The sequence below is a fragment of the Doryrhamphus excisus genome, chromosome 4, assembly GCF_030265055.1.
Source record: "Doryrhamphus excisus isolate RoL2022-K1 chromosome 4, RoL_Dexc_1.0, whole genome shotgun sequence".
Taxonomy (NCBI): Eukaryota; Metazoa; Chordata; class Actinopteri; order Syngnathiformes; family Syngnathidae; genus Doryrhamphus; species Doryrhamphus excisus.
The window spans coordinates 2,358,427-2,381,300 of NC_080469.1; the positions used below are offsets into that span (position 1 = coordinate 2,358,427).

Genomic DNA, 22,874 nt, shown 5'->3' on the forward strand with positions numbered 1-22,874 from the left:
TTACGTGTTTTTTTTTCTAATTCATTTAAAAATACTTACACATACAGTCCATCTTTTAAAATATGTATTATACATAATGAGACACATGATCAAGCACTGTCTATGACCAATTATGCATGAAGCGAATTGACACTTGTTGTCATTAAAATCCCCCGAACAGTTCCCGAAGCTTTGGTTGAGATGTTTCCACTCCATCTAATGAGCTTACAAAACAAGCAAAAAGACATTAAAAGCGACATTAAAAAGAAAAGTGAATAATATTCGTCCTCACAGGGGAAAATATGTAAACGTCTGCAGGCGCATTCAGGTGGCGTGGGAACTTAGCTATGATTGCATCTGATTAAAATGGATGAACAAGACGTCAAGTGTTGTTTACTTCACTTTACTTTTCCTTTGTGTATTATGCAAAGTATATATAGTCAATAGCCACGTTTATATGAGGAGTTTTTATTCTTTACGAATGGAATCTTTCTGAATGACTTTTCCGAAAACAATGGTATACATGGAAAGGAATATATGTATAGAAGGGTTTAGATCAGGGGTCTCAAACTCAATTTACTTGGGGGCCACTGGAGCTCGGGTCTGGGTCAGGTTTTCCAAAAAAAAAAAAAAAAATGCATTTATTAAAAACAAAAAAAAATTTAAAACTTCGCCTTGGTTCCAGTTTTCTACAATAAAAGCTCTGAAAAAACATTCCACTGTATCTTAATTTTTATTTTTCTACACAAAATAAGATGAAAAATAAATAACCAAATCAAGAATAAAGAAAATCAATCAGTAATAAATAAATAAATATAATAATAATAATAATAAAAACTTAAGAAACCACATATAGTTGGTGGGTAGACAAATTATTTTTTTCAGATTAAAATGAACAAAGCATTATTAGAGCCCTGTAGACATGACAAAACACGACTATAGTCACATTTATACTCTTTTTATTTACAACATATTGCGCAACTGCAGGGTCTTGAGACACATGCTAACTCGCAAACTAGAGAGCTAGCGACCTAAACGGTAGCCTTCAAGTTATTTCCTTTCAACTTAAATAGCCAAAAACTTACCACTTCCACACGGATAAGGAGGATAACTATTAACAGTTATTTAACCTTTAACATGAACATTAATCAAACGTAATAATTTTTTCTGGGTACATGATACCATACAGCATCCATATCAAACTTGCGCGGGGCCGCACTAACATTAAACTTTCATATCAAGGCGGGGGCCTCAAACTAGAGTCCGTGTTATTTCCAACATATTGCGCAACCGCAGGGTCTTGAGACACATGCTAACTCGCAAACTAGAGAGCTAGCGACCTAAACGGTAGCCTCCAAGTTATTTCCTTTCAACTTAAATAGCCAAAAACTTACCACTTCCACACGGATAGGGAGGATAACTATTAACAGTTATTTAACCTTTAACATGAACATTAATCAAACGTAACATTAAACTTTCATATCAAGGCGGGGGCCTCAAACTAGTGTCCTGCGGGCCACATTTGGCCCGCGGGCCGCATGTTTGAGACCCCTGATGTATTCCTATTTTGTCTAAAGACATTGTAGCCAGGTATATTTAATATAGGAAAATAAGAGTTGAGGGTTTTAACCAGGTTTCAGACAAACATAGAAAGTCCAAGTTCGAGTCTTATTAGCAACTGCTTCAATTGCTCTGACTTTGCACGACACTCCTAATATTCAAATGTGCGACAAAAAATTCCCTTGGGCGTTGTGTTAGGGTTCCAAAGTACTTTTGCATGATTTACTGTCTAAAACAGCTTAAATGTGCGCTGGTTTAAAGCCACTTTGTCATTGCACCAGACCACTGGAGGCAAGAATACAGTACGAGAGTTAAAGCGTTAAAGCGTTCGCTACTGTTTGTGCCGCAACAATAACAGCACAATAAGTCCCAGTTCAAATCCCTCATAAAAACGCAGACTACTGTTGCGGCCATAACCCACGGAGACATGAAACGCAAGTCTGATTCCCCGATGTAGTTTCCTGTCCATCACTCATGCTTCCCTAAGAAGCACATTTATAGCAACACACATGAGCACGAGTCTTATTTATGTCATAAATTTCATGTCCAGGGCGCTCTAACAATATTAAAAAATATATTGAAGGTTGTAAACAGATTATTTATGCTCTGACAAAAAAAATCTTATTGTTAAGTGAAATATGGTTCATATAGTAGGATTATTTTATTCATAAATTTGACATTTCCGCAGTTGGCGCATAGAAACATTTTTTCTAAATGGGTTTTTTTAACATTAGAGATTCCTAAACATGAAATAACACCCCTATAGTCAACATTACCCACTATAGTAGACATAATTATAAGAGAAAATAAGCAATTTAAGACATGTGTTACTATAAATATGAGAAATATGGGCGAGTGGTGGACAGGAAGTGACATCGGTGGTTCAGAGTTGAGTTTTAGCTTGGCGTGGATTACAGCCGCATCAGTGTCTCATATTAGGGATGATTGTGCCTGAGTTGTCATTCAAACCTGCACTAAAAGTCTGTTGTTCAAGTCTGGTGCTTGTGTGTCTCACCCAACATTACAGCAACATTACTGACACCTAGTGACCACTACAGAATATCATCACGGTGTCTTTGAAATGCTTGAAAATATTTCATTCTGACAAAAAATATTTACAATTGAATGCATATATATACTATGTATACATATAATACATATTTTCTTGACTAATAAGAAGCCATATTCAACCATGAAACAGCATGATTTAATAATTAATATACTGTGTTTTTGAAAAACCGTGAGACTGAAACAGCAAAAAAATCTTATTGTTATTAAGTGAAATATGGTTCATATAGTAGGATTTTTTTATTCATAAATTTGACAATTTGAAAAATTGTTTCTAAATGTTTTTTTTTAACATTAGAGATTCCTAAACATGAAATAACACCCCTATAGTTGTCAACATTACCCACTATAGTGGACATAATATTAAAATCATAAGAAAAAATAAGTAATTTAAGACATGTGTTACTATAAATATGAGAAATATGGGTGAGTGGTAAACAGGAAGTGACATCGGTGGTTCAGAGTTGAGTTTTAGCTTGGCGTGGGTTATTAGTTATTGGTTATTAGTGTCTGGTATTAGGGATGATTGTGCCTGAGTTGTCATTCAAACCTGCAATAAAAGCCTGTTGTTCAGGTCTGGTGCTTGTGTGTCTCCCAATCAGTGACCAATGTAGACTAGTACACATTATCATAAACGTTTTTCCATATGTTGTCTAAATGCTTTCTGCAGGGCCGTGTATGTAGCTTCATTTAGCTGTTTTTATCCTTGAAAATTGTTCATTTCGGCAAAAATATGCATATTTTTTCACAAATATTGCACTGCAAAACTGCATGATGTACGAATGAATATATTTTTGAAAAAAACATTACAGAGTGAAACCATGCAATTCATGAAGTGCCAAGTGATTACTGTATCTTTAATTACCTTGGCACCAGTACACCAAATCTGAGAGAAATTGGTTGAAAAACATGGCCGCCATTGACGACACATAGGGGGAGCCACAACTGCCCAAACCATTAACTTCAAAATCCCCCCCGCAAGCATGATTATCTTGAAATTGTATGCTGCCGTCTGGCTAAATGCACCCAAAATAGCCTTTTGACCACAGGCGTCCGTGACACAAATGCTAATCATAAAAACACAACAGGCACATTCAAAATGAAGAATGTTTTAGTTTATGAAAATTGCTAAAATTGTTAACTCCACAGAGGAGTCCTATACTTCTTATTGTCCTCAAACGTGGTTAGACTACTGTTAAAGCAATGGTGGCTAAAGTGCGGCCCCAAGACCATTCTCGACCCATGCCATTTTTTTGTCATGGTCCTTGGGATATTCTAAAAATAAAATAAATTCATCATTAATGAGACGTATATTTAGATGTTGCAGGAGCTTCCACGCCCACAACTACTAGAAAGCACTGTGGGCGTTGTGAGAGGAAGTTGAGGGCTCCAAGCTAGGCTAATGGCTAACTTCTCGCCATTAGCTAATGGCTAGCTTCGAGGCAATGGCTAATGGCTAACCTCTAGCCATTAGCTAATATCTAGCTTCGAGTCAATAGGTAATGGTTAACATCTAGCCATCAGCTAAAGGCTAACTTCAAGCCATTAGCTGATGCCTAACTTCGAGGCAATAGCTAATGGCTAACCTCTAGCCATCAGCTAACGGCTAACTTCAAGCCATTAGCTAATGCCTAACTTCGAGGCAATAGCTAATGGCTAACCTCTAACCATTAGCTAATGGCTAACTTCGAGTCAATAGGTACTGGCTAACCTCTAGCCATCAGCTATAGGCTAACTTCAAGCCATTAGCTAATGCCTAACTTCGAGGCAATAGTTAATGGCTAACTTCTAGCCATTAGCTAAAGGCTAACTTTAGCTAATGCTAAAGCAAGTAGCTAAAGGCTAACTTTAACTAATGTCTAACTTTGAGGCAATGGCTAATGGCTAACGTCTAGCCATTAGCTAAAGGTTAACTTCTAGCCATTAGCTGATGCCTAACTTTGAGGCAATAGCTAATAGCTAACATCTAGCCATTAGCTAATAGCTAACTTCTAGCCATTAGCTAGTAGCTAACTTCTCGCCATTAGCTAAAGGCTAACTTCAGCTAATGCCCAACTTTGAGGCAATAGCTAATAGCTAACCTCTAGCCATTAGCTAAAAGCTAACATCTAGCCATTAGCTAAAGGCTAACCTCTAGCCATTAGCTAATGCCTAAGTTTGAGGCAAGAGCTAATGGATGACATCTAACCATTAGCTAATAGCTAACTTCTAGCCTTTAGCTAATGCCTAACTTTGAGGCAATAACTAATGGCTAACCTCTAGCCATTAGCTAAAGGCTAACTTCTAGCCATTAGCTAATGCCTAACTTTGAGGCAATAGCTAATGGCTAACCTCTAGCCATTAGGAGGGTGAAGACCTGGTGTTGTTCGAACCTATGTGACATGTTGCTATTAAGGAAGACTTACACGTTAGCGCTGTAGCTATGTCATCAGCTTTTGTCATCATTCAGCAGGAAGTCATCTACCCTGGTCATGGATGGAGCATCTTAGATTAATGAAGATGCATGCGTGTATTTCAGGTATTACGTGTGTGTGGCCATCCTCATCTACTTCCTTCCCCTCTTGGTGATGGGCTGTGCTTACCTGGTGGTGGGACTTAGTCTCTGGGCCAGCGAGATCCCGGGAGACTCTTCTGACCGCTACAAGGAGCAGCTGACCGCCAAACGCAAGGTACGCTGTTGTGTATTAATGCCAATATGCTAATTATTTTTTTCAGATTAAAATAAACAAAGCATTATTAGAGCCCTGTAGACATGACAAAACACGACTATAGTCACATTTATACTTTTTTTTATTTACAACATATTGCGCAACTGCAGGGTCTTGAGACACATGCTAACTCGCAAACTAGAGAGCTAGCGACCTAAACGGTAGCCTCCAAGTTATTTCCTTTCAACTTAAATAGCCAAAAACTTACCACTTCCACACGGATACGGAGGACAACTATTAACAGTTATTTAACCTTTAACATGAACATTAATCAAACGTAATATTTTTTTCTGGGTACATGATACCATACAGCATCCATATCAAACTTGCGCGGGCCGCACTAACATAAAAACTTTCATATCAAGGCGGGGGCCTCAAACTAGTGTCCTGCGGGCCACATTTGGCCCGCGGGCCGCATGTTTGAGACCCCTGATCTAATGTCTCAGGGTCTTGAGACACATGCTAACTCGCAAACTAGAGAGCTAGCGACCTAAACGGTAGCCTTCAAGTTATTTCCTTTCAACTTAAATAGCCAAAAACTTACCACTTCCACACGGATAGGGAGGATAACTATTAACAGTTATTTAACCTTTAACATGAACATGAATCAAACGTAATAATTTTTTCTGGGTACATGATACCATACAGCATCCATATCATACTTGCGCGGGCCGCACTAACATTAAACTTTCATATCAAGGCGGGGGCCTCAAAGTAGTGTGTGGCCCGCAGGCCGCGTGTTTGAGACCCCTGCTCTAATGTTAAAAAAAAAAACACATTCATAAAGTTGTAAACAATTTTTCTATGCGCCAACTGCGGAAATGTCAAATTTATGAATTAAAAAATCCAACTATGTGACACATTTCACCTAACAATAAGATTTTCTTTGTTAGAGCATAGATAATCTGTTTCTTCAATACAGTTTTTAACATTATTAGAGCGCCCTGGACATGAAATAACAACCCTATAGTTGTCTTTATAGTAGTATTGCCCAATTTAGCAGAGATATAATAATAATAATAATAACAATCATCCCTAACATGGGCTAGTGTAACCTATGGCTAGCTAAAACTCCATGTCACTTCCTATCCACAGGAGGTGTTATTTCATATCTTGAGGGTTCTAATAATGTTTAAAAATATATTTAGAAAGTTATAAACAGGTTTTTCGATGTGACTTGGTTTTTTTTGTTTGCGTATCAGGTGGTGAAGATGATGATCGTGGTCGTTTGTACATTTGCCATCTGCTGGCTGCCCTACCACGTGTACTTCCTGTTGCACCAGTTTTTCCCCGATATGTTTGAGGAAAGATTCATCCAGCAAGTCTACTTGGCCGTTATGTGGCTGGCTATGAGTTCCACCATGTACAACCCCATCATCTACTGCTGCCTCAACAGCAGGTCAGTATCTGCACAGTCTGTTAATATTATCTGTTCATATAAAGCAGATATATCTATCAAATATATATACCAAATACTAGGGGTGGAAGAAAATATCATTTCGGCGATATATCGCGATACTTCATTCCACGATACTGTATCGATATTAATAAGTATGATATGGATATTTTTAGGCATTTATCATAGACCAGTGGTCTCAAACTGCATCAGGTTTTCAAAAAAAAAAACGCATTTATTAAAAACAGAAAAATATACAAACTTTTTCAGTGCTTTGGTTCCGATTTTCTACAAGAAAAGCTCTGATAAAACATTCCACTGTTCTCAAATATCTTAATTTTTATTTTTCTGCACAAAATAAGATGAAAAATAAATAAACAAATCAAGAACATCATTTAATTTATTTGTTTTTTATGATTTTTTTTTGTAAATTTAAAGCTGGATGTTAAAGCTTTATTTTTCTAAAGGTTTTTACAGAGGAAAGTTTGTGATACAGCATAACATAGACTTAGACTTAGACTTAGACTTAGACTTAGACATAGACACTGAGACTTAGACTTAGACATAGACATAGACATAGACTTCGACATAGACATATACACTGAGACTTGGACTTAGACTTAGACTTAGACTTAGACATAGACATAGACATAGACCCTGAGACTTAGACATAGACATAGACACTGAGACTTAGACATAGACTTAGACTTAGACTTAGACTTAGACTTAGACATAGACATAGACACTTAGACATAGACACTGAGACTTAGACATAGACTTGGACATAGACATAGACATAGACACTAAGACTTAGACATAGACATAGACACTGAGACTTAGACATAGACACTGAGACTTAGACTTAGACATAGACTTAGACATAGACATAGACATAGACATAGACATAGACTTAGACTTAGACTTAGACATAGACACTGAGACTTAGACATGGACATGGACATAGACACTGAGACTTAGACATAGACTTAGACATAGACTTAGACTTAGACATAGACACTGAGACTTAGACATAGACTTAGACATAGACATAGACATAGACACTGAGACTTAGACATAGACACTGAGACTTAGACTTGGACTTAAACTTAGACATAGACTTTGACATAGACTTCGACATAGACATAGACAAACGTATACACTGAGACTTAGACATAGACTTAGACATAGACATAGACATAGACATAGACATAGACTTAGACTTAGACTTAGACATAGACACTGAGACTTAGACATGGACATAGACACTGAGACTTAGACATAGACTTAGACATAGACTTAGACTTAGACATAGACATAGACATAGACACTGAGACTTAGACATAGACTTAGACATAGACATAGACATAGACATAGACACTGAGACTTAGACATAGACACTGAGACTTAGACTTGGACTTAAACTTAGACATAGACTTTGACATAGACTTCGACATAGACATAGACATAGACAAACGTATACACTGAGACTTAGACATAGACTTAGACATAGACTTAGACATAGACATAGACATAGACATAGACATAGACATAGACATAGACATAGACATAGACACTGAGACTTAGACATAGACATAGACATAGACATAGACACTGAGACTTAGACTTAGACTTGGACTTAGACATAGACTTAGACTTAGACATAGACATAGACATAGACATAGACTTCGACATAGACACTGAGACATAGACATAGACACTGAGACATAGACTGAGACTGAGACTGAGACTGAGACTTGGACTGAGACTTGGGCTTAGACTTAGACCTAGACTTAGACTGAAATGAGACTTAGACTTAGACTGCATTTTTTCACAGCTAATAGAATGTGAACATTTGAGCAGGATCTTGAGACATCATTTAATTTATTTGTTTTTTTATGGGGTTTTTTTGTATATTTAAAGCTGGATGTTAAAACTTTAAAACCAAAAGTTTTTACAGAGGAAAGTTTGTGATACAGCATAACATAATGTTCTAATGGAATAAAAATGTGTTTAGTAAGTGCATATCGCTGGTGTCATTCAGTTTTTCCAGGAAATAATCTTTAACTACAAGAAAAACTAAAAAAAATATGGCCTCGTTAACAATATCGTGATATATCGTATCGTGAGCCTAGTATCGTGATACGTATCATATCGCCATATTCTTGCCAATACACACCCCTACCAAATAGAAATATCGTGGTATGGTACGTATTTGTCACACTTCATCATAGTGTTAGTCGATGGCAACACAATTGAACACAAAAAGCAGTTTTGCAATAAATCTTCTTTTATTAAAGGACAATGCCTGTCATGTATATTTAGCTTAGCAAAAAATAGACAAGCTGTTAATCGTCTCCTCGCCGTCACACTGTGGGTATTTTCACCTTGAAAATTCATTTAACACGACAAAGTGAAATATGTGAGCGTCCTAATAGATGCTGAGGTTTAGTCATTCGTCATAAACTTTGTCGCTACCAATTCACATGATTTAAATCAAATAATGGCTATCTCTTTTCCATTTGCCATCAATTTCTTCTTATCTCTTTCCCTCTCCTCTTTATTCACTGCCCTCTCCCTCTACCGGAGATTCCACAATGCCTCGCCTCGGTTGTTCCGGTTATCACCGCTGTAATTTTTGACTCTGTAAACCTCACATGATGAGACATGTAAATTAACACCTGCCAGCGGCAAGTGTTGCGGAAACTTAACCCCCGAATGAATGTCCCTTATACGTCAATTGCAACATGCTTCAGTTAAATAAAAAAAAAAAAAAAAAAAAAATGCATTTATTAAAAACAGAAAAATTAATAAATTTTGCTTTGGTTTGGATTTTCTACAATAAAAGCTCTGATAAAACATTCCACTGTTCTCAAATATCTTACTTTTTATTTTTCTACACAAAATAAGATGAAACATAAATAAACAAATCAAGAATAAAGACAATCAATCAGTAATAAATAAATATAATAATAATAATAAAACGGCAAATAATAAAAAATTAAGAAACCACATATAGTTGGTGGGTAGACAAATGATTTTTTTCAGATTAAAATGAACAAAGCATTATTAGAGCCCTGTAGACATGACAAAACACGACTATAGTCACATTTATACTCTTTTTATTTACAACATATTGCGCAACTGCAGGGTCTTGAGACACATGCTAACTCGCAAACGAGAGAGCTAGCGACCTAAACGGTAGCCTTCAAGTTATTTCCTTTCAACTTAAATAGCCAAAAACTTACCACTTCCACACGGATAGGGAGGATAACTATTAACAGTTATTTAACCTTTAACATGAACATTAATCAAACGTAATAATTTTTTCTGGGTACATGATACCATACAGCATCCATATCAAACTTGCGCGGGGCCGCACTAACATTAAACTTTCATATCAAGGCGGGGGCCTAAACTAAGAAAAATCACAATTTTCATGAAAAATGTTGTGAAATATCAAACGATTAAAATGTTTGATCACGATTAATCACATTTTGTCCATTGTTAACTCAGAATTAATCGCATTTAATCACAGATTAAAAATAAGTTTTCATCTATAATAAGTAGGGGAATCTTACCAAAAAAACGATTATATGCTATTACAATGATAATTACATCATATTTTATGTAAAGAGATATCAATTTTGGAATTTTGCCACGATTTTACATGAAAAATGTTGTGAAATAGCAATATAAACGATTAAAATGTTTGATCATGATTAATCGCATTGTGGTCATAGTTAACTCAGAATTAATCACATTCAATCACAGATAAAAATACGTTTTCATCTATAATAAGTAGGGGAAATCTTACTAAAAAACGATTCTATGTGCTACTACAATGATAATTACATAACATTTTATGTAAAGAGATATCAATTTTGGAACTCTGGGCCATTATTTAAAACGATACAGTCAGCATGTTTGTAAATACTATACTTTTATTTTTATTCGGAACATTGTCACACCATTTTTCCAGAGGGGAAAGGAAAGGAATAGAAGTACGTAGAACTGGGTTCCAATTTGTGCATTATTTAAAAAAAAAATCATGATTTTCAATCAAAAATGTTGTGAAATATCAAACGATTAAAATGTTTGATCACGATTAATCACATTTTTTTGGCCATAGTTAACTCAGAATTAATCGCATTTAATCACAGATTAAAAATAAGTTTTCATCTATAATAAGTAGGGGAAATCTTACCAAAAAACTATTCTATGTGCTACTACAATGATAATTACATAAAATTTTATGTAAAGAGATATCAATTTTGGAACTCTGGGCCATTATTTAAAACAATACAGTCATCAAGTTTGTAAAATACTATTCTTTTATTTTTATTCGGAACATTGTCACACCATTTTTCCAGAGGGGAAAGGAAAGGAATAGAAGTACGTAGAACTGGGTTCCAATTTGTGCATTATTCAAAATGGAAAAATCAAAAATGTTGTGAAATATCAAATGATTAAAATGTTTGATCACGATTAATTTTATATTTTATCTATAGTTAACTCGGAATTAATCCCATTTAATCCTAGATAAAAAATAAGTTTTCATCTAGAATAAGTATAGGAAATGTGCTATTACAGTAATAACATCAAATTTTATGTAAAGAGATATCAATTTTGGAATTTTGCCACGATTTTCATGAAAAATGTTGTGAAATATCAAACGATTAAAATGTTTGATCATGATTAATCACATTTTTTTTGCCATAGTTAACTCTTAATTAATCACAGATAAAACCAAGTTTTCATCTATAATAAGTTGGGGAAATCTTACTAAAAAACGATTCTATGTGCTACTACAATGATAATTACATCAAATTTGGAACTCGGGGCAATTATTTTAAAACAATACAGTCAGCAAGCATATTTTTGTATGAGTATTTTTCTTTATTATTGACATATTCGCTTATAAACTTGCCCCCAAACGCTCAGCAAATACAAAATGTGAGCGAGTGAGACCTCTCACACGAAAACAAAAATGTTTTTTTGATTACTGCGTCAGCTCAAAAGATTTGTTTTTGAAAAATGACCGCTGTTAAAGGAAACATCATGTCATTAAAGTGTTAACTTTGACTGTACATTAGGGGTGCAACAATACACGTATTTGTATCAAAGCGTTCCCCGGCATACTTCCGGTTGCCACCTCGATGCAGCTAAGTGAATTGTGTCATTGGGTTACATTTAAAAACCTAAGCTTAATTAAATATTAGAAAAGTCATATGGCCTCAGTGCTGAACGTAATGTTTGCACAAAGATAACACGCGCATGCAAATGCATCTGCATATTTAGGATGTGTGTGTTTCTGGCCAATTGGAACCAGTCCAATAATCCTCTCAGATTTTGTGTTGCTGCACAGCTACAATTACGGAGGAAAAACATTTGTCTTTATGGGCCTAATTTTCCACAATGCAGAGCAGCTGGTGACGAACTTTTTCACTAATCACAGCCTCCTGCTCTTGTGTGACAGTGAGATTGCATGGTGAGCTTCTTACACTTGTTCAAAAAATAATAATAGAAAAGTAGGATATATGGTCCTAGTTATGGTTTACAGTAAATATCTGCTTTTCACTAGGAACATTTGAAGGTGATAAGGTGATCTAGTGTCCATGAAAAAAAAAATTTTTTTTGAAAAATATTTTCAGATTTGAATCTGAACGAGTGAGACCTCTAACCGTGAACTCATATTTAGTGATTTTAAAATAATTATAATGTTAATACAAGTTTTAACTTCTACCCTTACACTTTGTTGATGCAATTAGTCTTCTTGGATGTTGACTAGCAGTCATTGTGTTTGGTTTAGCACAGGGGTCTCAAACTCGCGGCCCACAGGCCAAATGAGACGCATTTTGCCACGATTTTCATGAAAAATGTTGTGAAATAGCAATATAAACGATTAAAATGTTTGATGTCGATTAATCACACTGTGGCCATAGTTAAAGCAGAATTAATCACATTTAATCACAGATTAAAAATAAGTTTTCATCTATCCTCACGAGGGTCGCGGGCATGCCGGAGTCTATCCCAGCTGTCTTCGGGCGAAAGGCGGGGTACACCCTGGACTAGTGGCCAGCCAATCACAGGTGCACATATAGACAAACAACCATTCACACTCACATTCATACCTATGGACCGAATGAATAGGAAATTTCAAAGACACTCGGACTGCGCCATTGATAAAGGAAAGGAATAGAAGTACGTAGAACTGGGTTCCAATTTGTGCATTATTAAAAATGGAAAAATCAAAAATGTTGTGAAATATCATACGATTAAAATGTTTGATCATGATTAATCACACTGTGGCCATAGTTAAATCAGAATTAATCACATTTAATCATAGATTAAAAAATAAGTTTTCATCTAGAATAAGTATAGGAAATCTTACTAAAAAGCGATTCTATGTGCTATTACAATAATTACATCAAATTTTATGTAAAGAGATATCAATTTTGGAATTTTGCACGATTTTCATGAAAAATGTTGTGAAATAGCAATATAAACGATTAAAATGTTTGATCACGATTAATCGCACTGTGGCCATAGTTAAATCAGAATTAATCACATTTAATCACAGATTAAAAATAAGTTTTCATCTATCCTCACGAGGGTCGCAGGCATGCTGGAGCCTATCCCAGCTCGCCTTGGGGCGAGAGGCGGGGTACACCCTGGACTGGTTGCCAGCCAATCACAGTGCACATATAGACAAACAACCATTCACACTCACATTCATACCTATGGACCGAATGAATAGGAAATTTCAAAGACACTCGGACTGCGCCATTGATAAACGCAGAGTGAGATGCCTGATTTGCTTACCACCAAAGCAACTCAAGTTTAGTCTGCTTCATCAATGCAAAGCTAACAGTCATCGCTAATGTTCTTGCCAAGTAGACTAAAAGTTGCAGGCAATGTAAATGTTTGACAATTCCTGTTTACATTTTGTCATTAAAAAGTTTTTTTCACATAACGGAGAGAAAACTATAATAAAATAAATTCAATTCCGTTGTAATTCCTCTGCAGGTTCCGTGCCGGTTTCCAACAAGCTTTCCGCTGCTGCCCCTGTGTCCCTCAAGGCTCACACGAAGGTCTGGAGCTGAAGTCCACTCGTTACTTTCAAACTCAGACAAGCACCTACAAAGCCGGCCGAATGGAGACCACCGTATCCACGGTGGTCCAGGTGGGGGATGAAATGGAGCAGTCCAAGCCAAAAGCCAGAGTCGGTCCTGGGCCTGTTGGAGCCGCTGTTGTGTCTTCTTTGGAGCTCACCTCCAACGGGTCTTCATCTTGGAGCGTCTCCAAAACGGTGTCTGAGGGATCTAGCTTCTATTCCAATAACAACCTTCAAGAGCAGACGTTGTGAGTTGCGCAAAAAGACGACGCAAAACGTTTTGATTGATTGCGAAGTATCGCTTTTACATTGGAACGTCATTTACAATTTCCTGGTGGAAAAGACTCGGGAATGACGACGACGATAATGTCAAAAGTCGCACACAGAAGCAGATGCACCGCTTGATTGTTCACGCGACTTTCTCCTCGTCACACCCGCCCTCGCATTGCACACATCACACAATCTCCATCTCACAAGTCTATTTTAGACCGGCTGAGCTAAAACATGACACCAGCAGGCTGTCAGTGCACAGCTCTTCATTCCACACAAGTGTTTTCATGCAAAGAGACAAAGCTGGAGGACCTCAGGTTTGGGAGTATTTTCATACCAATATGTCCCCCCCGCCCCCCCGCCCTCCCAAGTGAGACATGTCAAGATTGAGCCCCTGTTTGGCTCAAGGGAGCCCCAACAGACGCTCCTGGAAAAGCAGTGATGATTACCTGAAGCACTGTCGTGACTATTTCATCACGATAAACATTGACTCCAACAGCTGCTAGCATCTTGTCTGCGTCACAGAGATGCTCCAGAGACTGACAAACGGACTCGGGCCAACCTGGAACAGAACACAAAAGAACTAACGCAGGGATGAAGCAAGCCTAATATTTGTCAAATACGCTTTGCGTTCTAAACACAAACAAACTTATCATACGTATGTACAAACCTTGCTATTGTTTGCTCACGCGTGCTGTTTGTTTACCGCGTACATTTTAATGCAATTTAGCGGAAAACTAAAAAGTAGACCTAAAATCATTCAAAACTTAACTCGACCCGTGGAACCTTGGCTAGCGTTATACATCTATTCCAGAAGGTCCGACTCTAACTGAAACGTACTCTAACCAAGTAATAATGTAAATCCACTTAATTCATTTCAGAAAGCCCAAAATGTTAACATGACTATTTCATCACGATAAACATTGACTCCAAACACGCTTTGCGTTCTAAACACTTTCACTCCAAAACACAACGTACCTTTGCGCAAAACTTATCATATGTACAAACCTTGCTATTGTTTGCTCCAGCGTGCTGTTTGTTTACCGCGTACATTTTAATGCAATTTAGCGGAAAACTAAAAAGTAGACCTAAAATCATTCAAAACTTAACTCGACCCGTGGAACCTTGGTTAGCGTTATACATCCATTACAGAAGGTCCGACTCTAACTGAAACGTACTCTAACCAAGTAATAATGTAAATCCACTTAATTCATTTCAGAAAGCCCGAAATGTTAACATGACTATTTCATCACGATGAACATTGACTCCAAACACGCTTTGCGTTCTAAACACTTTCACTCCAAAACACAACGTACCTTTGCGCAAAACTTATGTATATGTACAAACCTTGCTATTGTTTGCTCCAGCGTGCTGTTTGTTTACCGCGTACATTTTAATGCAATTTAGCGGAAAACTAAAAAGTAGACCTAAAATGATTCAAAATTTAACTCAACCCGTGGAACCTTGGTTAGCGTTATACATCCATTCCAAAAGGTCCGACTCTAACTGAAACGTACTCTAACCAAGTAATAATGTAAATCCACTTAATTCATTTCAGAAAGCCCGAAATGTTAACATGACTATTTGATCACGAAAAACATTGACTCCAACACTTTCACTCCAAAACACAACGTACCTTTGCGCAAAACTTAGTATATGTAGAAACCTTGCAATTGTTTGCTCCAGCGTGCTGTTTGTTTACCGCGTACATTTTAATTCAATTTAGCGGAAAACTAAAAAGTAGACCTAAAATCATTCAAAACATAACTCAACCCGTGGAACCTTGGTTAGCGTTATACGTCCATTCCAAAAGGTCCGACTCTAACTGAAACGTACTCTAACCAAGTAATAATGTAAATCCACTTCATTAATTTCAGAAAGCCCGAAATATTAACATGACTATTTCATCACGATAAACATTGACTCCAAACACGCTTTGCATTCTAAACACTTTCACTCCAAAACACAACAAACCTTTGCTCAAAACTTATCATATGTACAAACCTTGCAATTGTTTGCTCCAGCGTGCTGTGTGTTTAATGCCGTTTAACGGAAAACTAAAAAGTAGACCTAAAATCATTCAAAACTTAACTCAACCCGTGGAACCTTGGTTAGCGTTATACGTCCATTCCAGAAGGTCCGACTCTAACTGAAACGTACTCTAACCAAGTAATAATGTAAATCCACTTAATTCTTTTCAGAAAGCCCAAAATGTTAACATGACTATTTCATCACGCTAAACACTGACTCCAAACACGCTTTGCGTTCTAAACACTTTCACTCCAAAACACAACGTACCTTTGCGCAAAACTTATCATATGTACAAACCTTGCTATTGTTTGCTCCAGCGTGCTGTTTGTTTAATGCCGTTTAGCGGAAAACTAAAAAGTAGACCTAAAATGATTCAAAACTTAACTCAACCCGTGGAACCTTGGTTAGCGTTATACATCCATTCCAGAAGGTCCGACTCTAACTGAAACGTACTCTAACCAAGTATTAATGTAAATCCACTTCATTCATTTCAGAAAGCCCGAAATGTTAACATGACTATTTCATCACGATAAACATTGACTCCAACACTTTCACTCCAAAACACAACGTACCTTTGCGCAAAACTTATCATATGTACAAACCTTGCTATTGTTTGCTCCAGCGTGCTGTTTGTTTACCGCGTACATTTTAATGCCATTTAGCGGAAAACTAAAAAGTAGACCTAAAATAATTCAAAACTTAACTCAACGTTACTCAACTCAAAGTTATACATCCATTCCAGAAGGTCCGACTCTAACTGAAACGTACTCTAACCAAGTAATCATGTAAATCCACTTAATTCATTTCAGAAAGCCCAAAATGTTAACATGACTATTTCATCACGATAAACATTGACTCCAAACACGCTTTGCGTTCTAAACACTTTCACTCCAAAACACAACGTACCTTTGCGCAAAACTTATCATATGTACAAACCTTGCAATTGTTTGCTCCAGCGTGCTGTTTGTTTAATGCCGTTTAGCGGAAAACTAAAAAGCAGACCTAAAATCATTCAAAACTTAACTCGACCCGTGGAACCTTGGTTAGCGTTATACATCCATTCCAAAAGGTCCAACTCTAACTGAAACGTACTCTAACCAAGTAATAATGTAAATCCACTTATTTCATTTCAGAAAGCCCGAAATGTTAACATGACTATTTCATCACGATAAACACTGACTCCAACAGATGCTAGCATCTTGTCTGCGTCACGGAGATATTTTTGCTCTCAGACTGTATTCCCATTTAGTCCAATGTTGAAGTCAATAACAATATTGCAATGCGACAAAGGTATTATGTATTCTGCTAATGTACAGCGATGCACGGCACTGCTTAGCATAACCACGGTAAAAAGGAGAGCGGAGAGGTAGCTCGCTTTGCATGAGCCCAACAAAAGGACAGTTAGATAATGTGCACGGAGGAAGCCCATCAGGCAAATTTAACATCCTGCATGATGAAACAAATACACTGACACATAAACATACGCAACAATTGTGTTGAAACGACACATGAAAAATTCAATAGCATCGCAAATGACTGATCGACAACATTAGTACTACCTAAATCAGGCAGGTTGGAACAACCACACACAGACACACACAGTGATCACCTGTTGAAATGCATCATTCCGCCCCCCTCCTGTCCCTCTCAGTCGCCACCCCCCATCAGTCCCGGTCTATTCTCAGCATACAAAAGCAGCTATTTTAAATTCCATCGTCAACTGATGTGAAAGCGAGACACAAATATGAACCGATGCAAGTTGACGGTGACCTCAATCTTGTTTCAGTGACCTGGAGATTCACAATTTAAAAAAAAAAAAATTAAAAAAAAGTCTGCTTTTTTTTATATAATATAATGTTACATTGTACAAATGGTGCAGTGCTATAGTGACGTGAACATCGTAGCCGGATGCTAAAATATGAAAATATGTTTTGTGACAGTCTGTGACTTCTACGAGAAATAGAAAATGTGGTAAATATACATTTATGGCAGTCCCACAAACAGCCTTGCAGCAAATGGAATGTATTATTGGAATGGAAAGAAGTTGCCCTTAATGCCAGCTTTATTCTACTAGGATGTTCTCTGCTGTCCACTTCAATTGTTTTGTAATGTAACAAAAGATACTTGGGATTATATTCTACATGGTTGGGTCTTGTTTTGTTGTTGTCGTTGCTGTTATAAATAGTGTCAAAACATGCAGTGTTATTGAGCAGTACCCCCCCTCCCGATGACCTCTGCAGCATAAAATAGTACAGCCTGCCGCTTTTAGAAGTCAACCGGCTTATAGTCAGTTGTGGTTCTGAAGTTTTAAATTCTGACTTTATCATTTCAAAAGTGACATATTTTATATTTGGATATTATAGAATATGCGTTCAAACTCCCGGTATACTGGTTCCTGCATTTTTTGTTATAATCGTATAAGTCGCACCAGACGAAAAGTAGAATTTACTTCGTTGTGTCTGTTGAAATATTCAGATACAGTAAACCTCGGATATATCGGATTCAATTGTTCCCACTGGTTTTGTCCGATATAAGCGAAATCCGTTATATGCGTATACCGGAAAATGTGCGTTTTACGCATATATCGGATTTATATCCGGTATATGCGTAAATGGGATTTTATCCGTTATAAAAAGGCACTTCCTTGACTATGTTTCCAATGTACCTGGACGCGCAGGCAACGCTGCAAACGCTGCAAATGACGTCGTATAGCGGCCTGTCACGATTCGGCGAATCGGAGCGCCACGATGCGGCCATCCGATATATGCCAGGGAAATTTCATGGAAATGCATTGGAACGGGACTGGAGATTTTGTCCGAAATAGGCGAAATCCGTTATAAAAAAATCCGATATATGCAATGAATTTTTATTGGAAATGCATTACAGAAAAATCGGTTCTTTTTTATCTGTCCGTTGTGAGCGAATTTCCGATATATCCGAGTCCGATATATCCGAGGTTTACTGTATAATCCTATAAGTCGCACCAGCCGAAAAGTAGAATTTACTTTGTTGTGTCTGTCGAAATATTCACATATTATGTTGACCACACAGATCAGGAAGACTTGGGTTCGAATCTCCGCTTGGGTGGAGTTTGCATGTGTGTTTTTTTTTTCAAAATGAAATAAATGTTTAAATAAATAACAATAAAATATACACGCGAACAGGCATGTTGTGATATCCAAGCACACTCTCCCAACAGAAAGTTACCCAGCATGCCTTGTGGGTTATGAATTACTCTAAAAATAGTATTGTTTTGCATGTATAGTAGTGCAAAAACATGCTAGGTTAATTGGCGACTCCAAATTGTCCATAGGTATGAATGTGAGTGTGAATGGTTGTTTGTCTATATGTGCCCTGTGATTGGCTGGCCACCAGTCCAGGGTGTACCCCGCCTCTCGCCCCAAGACAGCTGGGATAGGCTCCAGCACCCCCTGCGACCCTCGTAAGGAAAAGCAGTAGAAAATGAATGAATGAATGAACAATAAAATATACATGCAAACAGGCATGTTGTGATATCCAAGCGCACTCTCCCAACAGAAAGTTACCCAGCATGCCTTGTGGGTTATGAATTAGTCTAAAAATAGTCTTGTTTTGCATGTATAGTAGTGCGTTTATTTTGATACCCGCACAACCCGTGTGGAGGCTGCACGGCGGACAAGTGGTGAGCACGCAGACCTCGCAGCTAGGAGACAAGGGTTCAATTCCACCCTCGGCCATCCAAACGGCACATAATAAAAACTTAAGAAACCACATATAGTTGGTGGGTAGACAATTTTTTTTTTCAGATTAAAATTAACAAAGCATTATAGACATGACAAAACACGACTATAGTCACATTTATACTTTTTTTATTTACAACATATTGCGCAACTGCAGGGTCTTGAGACACATGCTAACTCGCAAACTAGACAGCTAGCGACCTAAACGGTAGCCTCCAAGTTATTTCCTTTAAACTTAAAAAAGCCAAAAACTTACCACTTCCACACGGATAGGGAGGATAACTATTAACAGTTATTTAACCTTTAACATGAACATGAATCAAACGTAATAATTTTTTCTGGGTACATGATACCATACAGCATCCATATCAAACTTGCGCGGGCCGCTCAAACTAGTGTCCTGCGTGCCACATTTGGCCCGCGGGCCGCATGTTTGAGAGCATTGGTAAAAAGTATCGTTGATTTGTACAGAAGTTCATGACTCACCCATAAAAAGCAGGTGCCATTTTTGATGTTTTGATGGAGTATCTTCTAAGTCTAAATTTGAGGTAACTACCAGTAGAAATCCATCAGTTCTTAGAGACAATACCGAATGATCTGATTAACTGACCTCCTTGGTATCAGACAAGCAGAGAACAGAAAGATCCAGGATAAGAAGAGCACAACAAATGATGTAATTGGAGTGTTATCTGATTAGACCGTGAACGCAACCTGTCCCTTGACGCCTTCGTTCCTGAAAAAGGGGATACGGAGTCCGTTGGGCCGTGGCTCTTCCTGTCCGCATGTGTTGGTGCATGTCAATGAGCCTCGAATAGAAAATAGGCGCGTTGTGCAGATGGTGCAACAAAGTGGCTTCTCACCGCCGGCAAATTGAGGACCATTCTTCTTCGGCTCAACAGGTAATGTTCAAGTTAATGACACTTAGATTGGTCCTCATCCTGCAGAGGTAATTGTGTTATTTGGAGAGAAACCAGCACTCCATCATTCTGGTCCCAGATGCTAACATCAGGGTGACGACGTTGGTTGATTGAGGTTGTAACTTTTGGAAGATTTTTTCCACTTCCTGCGTGGAAATGCAGTGCCTTGTGTCAAACTAAGTCGGTATGTTTGGAAGTTTCATTCTATCACATTTAATAAATGAGCACTGTTTCGTGGTTGGCTACAGCTTTTTACCAGTAATGATAATGGTAATGGTAATGGTAATGGTAATGGTAATGGTAATGGTAATGGTAATGGTAATGGTAATGGTAATGGTTTAATTTCATTTGAACATGCATCAGATTACAATTGAATGCATCCCATAATCAGTTCCCAGTTCCACATGTCCAAAAGGAGTAAAAAGAAGCAAAGCTTATTAAATCCTACCCCTCCATCTGGTACTTTTACAATCAGTAACTGTTACATTTGTTCACTTCCTGCTTTCCTAATATAGTTTAAGGGTTTTTTTTGTTTGTATGTTTTTTTTGTCACGTACATGTCCAAAAGGAGTAGGAAGAAGCAAAGCTTATTGAATCCTACCCCTCCATCTGGGACTTTTACAATCACTAACTGTTACATTTGTTCACTTCCTGCTTTCCTAATATCGTTTAAGGTTTTTTTTGTATTTTTTTGTCACATACATGTCCAAAAGGAGTAGGAAGAAGCAAAGCTTATTAAATCCTACCCCTCCATCTGGTACTTTTACAATCAGTAACTGTTACATTTGTTCACTTCCTGCTTTCCTAATATAGTTTAAGGATTTCTTTTTTGTTTGTTTGTTTGTTTGTTTTTGTGTGTCACGTACATGTCCAAAAGGAGTAGGAAGAAGCAAAGCTTATTAAATCCTACCCCTCCATCTGGTACTTTTACAATCAGTAACTGTTACATTTGTTCACTTCCTGCTTTCCTAATATAGTTTTTTAATAAGGTTTCTAATAAGGTTTTTTTTTTTTTTTTTGTGTCACGTACCTGTCCAAAAGGAGTCGGAAGAAGCAATGGTCATACATCTGGTTCCTTGTTATTGTCACACCGTGAGCGAGGGAGGCGTTTGGTTTGATGACCTGTTGCTTTGAGTTGTGTAACTACGGTTATAAATTTCAATCTAGTTCGTTGTCAATTAGACAGGACTCCCCTCCGACAAATTGATGTTACATACAGTCGTGCCATCGCCATCGCCATGGCCCAGGCTTGGTTATTAATCAACAAAAGACATTTTAATGGGTGTCTGAATCACCAGGCGGGTGGTCAGTAAATCCACAGACACGTGAACCTTATTCAGATTGCCAGTTCTAAATGTTGGTCATTTTGTCATTATTAAAAGCATGACTGATGTCTGCCATATGAATGTATCAATGTTACATAAACACAGAAATCTGAATATTATGTCGTTATTATGCATGCTCACTGCTCAGATCGCAAAGGATTTGGGGATTTCTATGGGATGTACTCTCTGTGTGTTTGCTTCATATAGAGCCAATGCATACAGACATATGTAGAGTGAACCCTCTTGTCATCCAGCCTGTGAATCACAAAGAGACTAACATATAGCCAGAGGTCATTTTTATATGTCAAAAAATCGATGTATCCATTATCGTGACAGGCTTAATAATCCCTAATACAAGCTTCTGTGGTAAGCGAAAACTCAACTCTGAATCCCTGACATCACTTCCTGTCTGCCCCCACTCAGCTCCCTTTAACTCAATTTGCTTGGGGGTCACTGGAGCTAGGGGTCTGGGTGAGACTTGGCCACATCAGGTTTTCAAAAAAAAAAACAAAAAAAAAAACGCATTTATTAAAAACAGAAAAATATACAAACTTTTTCAGTGTTTTGGTTCCGATTTTCAACAACAAAAGCGCTGATAAAAATATTCCACTGTTCTCAAATATCTTAATTTTTATTTTTCTGCACAAAATAAGATGAAAAATAAATAAACAAATCAAGAATAAAGAAAATCAATCAATCAGTAATAAATAAATATAATAATAATAATAAAACGGCAAATAATAAAAACTTAAGAAACCACATATAGTTGGTGGGTAGACAAATGATT

At 37.3% G+C, this 22,874-nt stretch overlaps 1 protein-coding gene across 1 annotated transcript in view; it reads left to right on the forward strand.

The window, feature by feature from the left end:
* The window catches only part of tacr1a (tachykinin receptor 1a), a 37,858-nt gene extending 18,076 nt beyond the window's left edge, over positions 1-19,782 (forward strand). The window contains exons 3-5 of the mRNA XM_058069883.1: positions 5,126-5,276; positions 6,518-6,714; positions 13,738-19,782. Coding sequence (XP_057925866.1) covers positions 5,126-5,276; positions 6,518-6,714; positions 13,738-14,077 — 688 coding nt within the window. The 3' untranslated portion in view covers positions 14,078-19,782. The remainder of the gene's footprint in view (positions 1-5,125; positions 5,277-6,517; positions 6,715-13,737) is intronic.
* Positions 19,783-22,874: the final 3,092 nt, after the last annotated feature.